The sequence below is a fragment of the Sparus aurata genome, chromosome 24, assembly GCF_900880675.1.
Source record: "Sparus aurata chromosome 24, fSpaAur1.1, whole genome shotgun sequence".
NCBI classification, from domain to species: domain Eukaryota; kingdom Metazoa; phylum Chordata; class Actinopteri; order Spariformes; family Sparidae; genus Sparus; species Sparus aurata.
Window position 1 is genome coordinate 19,588,270 of NC_044210.1, and position 5,497 is coordinate 19,593,766.

Sequence of the window (5,497 nt, forward strand, 5' to 3'; positions counted from 1 at the left end):
CAGAAAGCAAACTCACACATTTCTGACCAGACTTCTGGACAGATATTTTATTATTATGATTGTGGTTTCCTGACGCTAACCAAGCTGTTTCTGTGTCAGGCTGTAGAATAAAGTCTAATAAATCTTCTTATTCATGCAGATTTTAGTGGCACCAACAGTTTGAACTGAACAATAATGAACCCAGATATCACTGCTGCTATCGGACCACATCCAGAACATGTTCTAACATCTGTGCAGACCTGCTGCCAGCCTCAGCAGTGTGTAACCTCACAGCTGACCTCACACTGAACAGAACCTCAGCACATGGACCAGCCTGTTCGGGGCTCTGGACGTGTGTCTGCACAGCTGGACCACCAGCAGCATCCTCCTCCGTGTCCTACCTTCAATGGCGATGACATGCTCCCGGATCTGGTTCTGCAGCAGCGGCTCCTCCACCCGCTCCAGCAGCTCGTAGATGGAGTAGATGTTGGGGTGGACGGACTCGAACCTCTGGATCTCGGAGCGGATGGCGGCCGAGTTGGCCAGGTGCTGCTGGTAGTTCATGGCTGTGCCTCCAGACTACAGGACGCGTGGTTGATGAAGAGGAAGGTGAACGATGTGACCTCCAGGAAGCTCACAGAAGCGTCGGAACACGCTCTTCTCCTCCGGATCTCATCCACTAACACACCCGCTGCACATTAATGTAAATCACGGAGTCCACACAGAGTAAAAGCCCCGGTTTCCCCCGCTACATCCCGGGGAGTCTGACTGATAACCAGCGCTGTGTGTTTGGCGGAGGCGGCCAGGCTGCTGCTACTGGCCGCTGAAGGCAGCTGTTTCCCGGGGCGTCCCGGTTCCCGATCCCGGTGCGCTGACAGATGTGCGGCAGGCTGAGCAACGCTTCCCCATATCCTTCCAACCCGAGTCAGATCAGAACCGCGGGCTCTCGAGTCCAGCCGGGTCCAAAACAGCGTTCAGAGTCATAGCTGACCGGACGGGAAGGGTAAAAAACGGCCTTGTTGCTAGGTGGCTAGGCTAGCCGGCTAAAGCTAACTAGCTGTAGCTTCCAAGCCGGGGAAAAGGGAAAACTCGCCGCTTTTCAGGCGCTAAAGTCGGCTTAACATACCGGCTGAGCGGGAGGTTAGAGGTCCGCGGAGGAGCCAGCAGCCATTTTAACAATAAACAGTGAGGCAGCGGCTGGTGACAGAGAGGCAGCCCGATAAACAGTTCGTGGTGGGGAGTTAGGATGTTCCCGTCCGTCCCTCCGTCCGTTGTTTTGTCTCCAGTCCGGGACCAGCTGCAGCACAACACCGTCCACAATCCGAGCCGGGCGGCGGCAGTCCAGCGGAGCTCCTCCCGGGGCTTCAGCGACACGTTCTCACAGCGGAGTCCCGCACACGGCGCACCAACACTCAGCCGATCCCCCTTCCAGAGCCGTGAGGTCCATCCCGTGCAGACCGGAGCCACAGTATCCCAGCCGGGGACGTCACTCCCGTCAGAGCGTGTCCTCCCGCGGGTCAACGCGCGCGCACAACGCGACGGGTTCCGGTGCGGATCTTCAAAATAAGACTCGTGTTTTTCTTTTTCTTCTTGCCTACAAAAACTGATGTGTGACATATAAATTGAAAAAAAAAAGATCTAAACAAAAAAAAGAGAAATGAAAATATGTAACATAAAACTTAAAAAAACAAAATAAAACTACAATCCCACAACGTCAACATGTGCAGGAAAAGTGCTGTTTCGTCTTCACCTCATTAAAAACATCTGTAAATGTCAGTTTTCCACTTCTACACATTTGAAATAAGAATGTAGTTACATCATGATATTCACAGGGTGGGTCATTTTCAAAATAAAACTAGTATGTTTCAGGGCTTGACCCATGTGTATTCTTGAGGCTGATCCTGATTATTAACTGAGCCTGATCAGTCTGGCCACACATCTGGACAGAGCAGACAAGAACATGTACATAATGTAACTAAGATGTAACTAAGTACATTTACTTCACTACAATTTTGAGGTGTTTGTATTTTACTCGATTATTTCCACTTTTCTACTACATTATCTACAGTATTGAACTGTACCATATTAGACATTAATATCAACGTATATTTTAAGGTTATCTCTTCTAAGTAACCATAGTCTAGACACAGGATTAACATTATGGAAGAGGAAGTAATAAAATAATATTTTTCATGATTTATTTCAAATCTAAAATTTGAGTAAAAGAAATCCAGAAACACCGGAAAAATATAAATGTTAGTGTAAAAGCCTTGTATCTCGTTTTTTACCCTGTCATATTTGATTTCTTTTCATTATACTCATTTTAATATATTATTTAATATATACAAACATTACATTTATAACATTTATTAAAATCACCCAAAATAAAAAAATACATATATTTTGTCAGATTATCTCAGAGGTTTAATTGCACACTAGTGTTCTATTTATATTAACTGTGCATGTTTTGATCTCATACCACTCCTTCTACACTTTTTAAATCACGACATGTTTTAATCTTTTATTTTGAACTTCAAGCTTTTCTTGTTCCGGTCCTTCTCGCGCCAACCGTCGCGTGCTTGACGCAGCCGCATTCAAGAACATACTCACTGCGTGGTCGGTGCGCAAAAAAGATTTTTAAAATCAGCTGATTTCTCTGATTTCTGCCTGCGAATTCATGATTTCTGACAGCAGAAGTGAATTAATTTAGAGGCCCCTTCAAAATAAAGTTGCAAAATGGACATCTTGCTAAATAAATAAACCCAGTGGAGCACAAAGAGAAACAATGCTTTTGATTTCTGTGTTTATTCCATGTTTCTACACAGTTGTCTAAATTTGATACCAAAACAAACGAATCCTTCAAAATAAAGCTCCTCCCGCAGATGTAAACAGCTCCATCAGAAAGTCTTTGGCAGCTCAGCTCTGCACTAATGTGTTGAAGCTGGTATTTGTTCTCCGTCCAGCAGTAAATAGTGCACAATGCCGTTCTTCTTCTTCCCACTGCTCGTCGCCTTGATGCAGCACTCGTGTTCCCCGACTGTGAAGTTTGTCTCGGTGCCGTCATCCACAAACTCTCCCTGCAGACAGAAAACACACAGGAACAAACATTTAGGATCCCATCAGGTCATTTATGATATAATATTAATGTTTATATCTTCTATAAACAGTTTGATTCACGAACTGAGCTTCACTGTCAACACAGATTTGACTTGTCTCCTTTGAATTCTTTATATCTTATTTTGAAAAGACTCTTCAGATAGAAACACCTGTCTTCATGGAGGATGAGACTTTATTGTGAAAATTATGTAACTCAGCCCACACAAAGCTGAATTACAGCGCTGGTGGTCGGAACATGGACACCTGTTGTTGGAGCCAGAGCTACTGTGTTACATAATTTTCACAATAAAATCACATCCTCTATAAGGACAGGTGTTTTCTCTCCTCTGAAGAGTCTTTTCAAAATAAGATAACACTGTGATACTGAGGAAAACCTAAAAACATGTTTCTAAGGCAAGTTCTGCACATGTGAGGAACGTCTTGTTTTAATGATTACCATAACCTTCAATCAGCATGTAATGTATTATATTCAGTGTGACTGACACTTTCCAATAATACACAGCATTTAATTCTGATATCTATCAGGAGTACTAGTTTATACATCTGCTTAGAAATCCTCAAAATAACACCTTCCTTACATGTGCAGAACTTGCCTTAGAAACATCATGTTTTTAAGTTTTCTTCAGTCTCACAGTGATCCAGTGATAGCTGTCTGTACATACATGAGCACACTGCAAACAGGAAGTGCTAACAGCTAATTTGGCTAATTTTGAATCAAGATTATCTGATGAAAATTTAGCAGTTAGCATGTAGTAGCAGCACGTTAACAGAGTGGCTGCATTGAACAATTATTTTTATGATAGATTAATTTATAAATGGCTAAAATATTATTATAGAAAACCTTATCAATAATTACAGAATCAATAAAGAAAAAAGGCTCTCCTTTCATGTGCAGAACTTGCCTTAGAAAAGTCATGTTTTAAAGTTTCCTTCAGCATCACAGTAATCAAGTGATAGTTGTCTGTACATGTATGAGTTCAATGCTAACAGGAAGTGCTAACAGCTAATTCGGCAAAGTTTGGAGTATTTTCTTTTCAGTATTTTTCATTTAGTTCCCTGCCACTGCAGTTTTGTGGACTATGAAAGAGATAAAGACTGAATTTCATGAGTAAAACTACATTTTGTCGAGTGATTCTCACCGTCGTGTCCATTTTCTGCCCGTTGCACCAAACATCCATCGTGTCCTTCTCTGTCAGACAGAAGAAGCAGAGTTTATTCTCTAAACTGGACCTGTTTCTACATCTGCTGATGTTCAGTATCAGCTCAGGTTTGGTGTCTGTTATCCAACCAGGTTGATGCTGCGAGTCATTGCTTCCTAAAATAACCGACTGACCTCAACCTGAGCAGATTAAGCTTCTGTGTTTTAAGTGTTCACCGACTGCGGTTACACAACCACACAGCGAGCATCAGCGTGACTCACCGAGGACGACTCTGTAGTCCTGTCCGTCCACTTTGAGCAGCCAGGTTTTGGTGGTCTGCGCCCGGTTGTCGATGAACTTCTGCAGGCTCTTCCCGGCGATCTGCAGCGTGTACTCGTAGGCGAAGCCGCTGATGGCCTCGATGGCGATGGTGGCTTTGGTGTCGGAGCTTCCCACCGTGAAGGTTTCCTTTCCGACCAGCTTGAACATCCAGTCTTTTCTGACGACTTCCTGTGGAGGAGACAACACCTGCTGCTGGACTCATTCATTCATCAGTAAAGACCTCCAATCAGCATCGAGCTCTTTGATCAGCACCTGTCGTCTTCTGTTAGTCCAGAGGAGTAAAAACTACACCTGGATGTTTAGCTGGAGCTGTTTGAGCAGGGACGTTTCTGCTCACATTGTCAGAACCACCACCCGGGTCTACTGAGCCTTTTAGCCTCTTTTAGCTCCTATTTTTGGTTACAGCACATCACCTGTCTGCATCAGGACCAGGTAAGTAAAGTAAGTATGTTTGTAATTGGAGTCCTCTGGTTCAGAACCAGAACCCCTCAGTCTAACCTCTCAGCTGTGAGGCTCTGATCTGGACTCCCAGCTCTCACCTGTCCGTTCACATAGACGACCCGTTTCCCGGTGGTGGTGCCGTGAGCGAACTCGATCCTGTAGACTCCATCGCTCAGCGCCACCTCCCACACCGCCACCAGATCTCCGCTCAGCATCTCTGGGAGTCACAGAACCATGTGGGCTGGAGAGCAGGTCTGGGAGCTGCAGCGGGTCTGAGAGTGTGGGTCGGCGCCCCGCGGGGCAGCCCTGGTGTCGGCTCAGCAGCAGGTGTATTACTGTAAGAGGCTTACAGGCCTGAGCTCACTCTATACTGACGCTGGTAATTAGGACGAGCTCGGGTCTGTTGGACACAGCAGGAACATCTCTGCACGTCCGCTGGAACACAAGAACAGGAGAGGGGCGGTGATCGGGCCGGACCG

At 45.2% G+C, this 5,497-nt stretch overlaps 1 protein-coding gene across 1 annotated transcript; it reads right to left on the bottom strand.

Moving 5' to 3' along the window:
• Window positions 1–2,765: 2,765 nt before the first annotated feature.
• On the bottom strand, window positions 2,766–5,497 carry LOC115576840 (fas apoptotic inhibitory molecule 1-like). The gene is made up of 4 exons (XM_030409420.1): window positions 5,117–5,497; window positions 4,517–4,745; window positions 4,236–4,285; window positions 2,766–3,056 (listed from the first exon to the last, which is right to left on the bottom strand). The coding sequence occupies exons 1-4, from the start codon at window positions 5,231–5,233 to the stop codon at window positions 2,907–2,909; spliced, it is 546 nt and encodes a 181-aa protein (XP_030265280.1). The 5' UTR covers window positions 5,234–5,497; the 3' UTR covers window positions 2,766–2,906.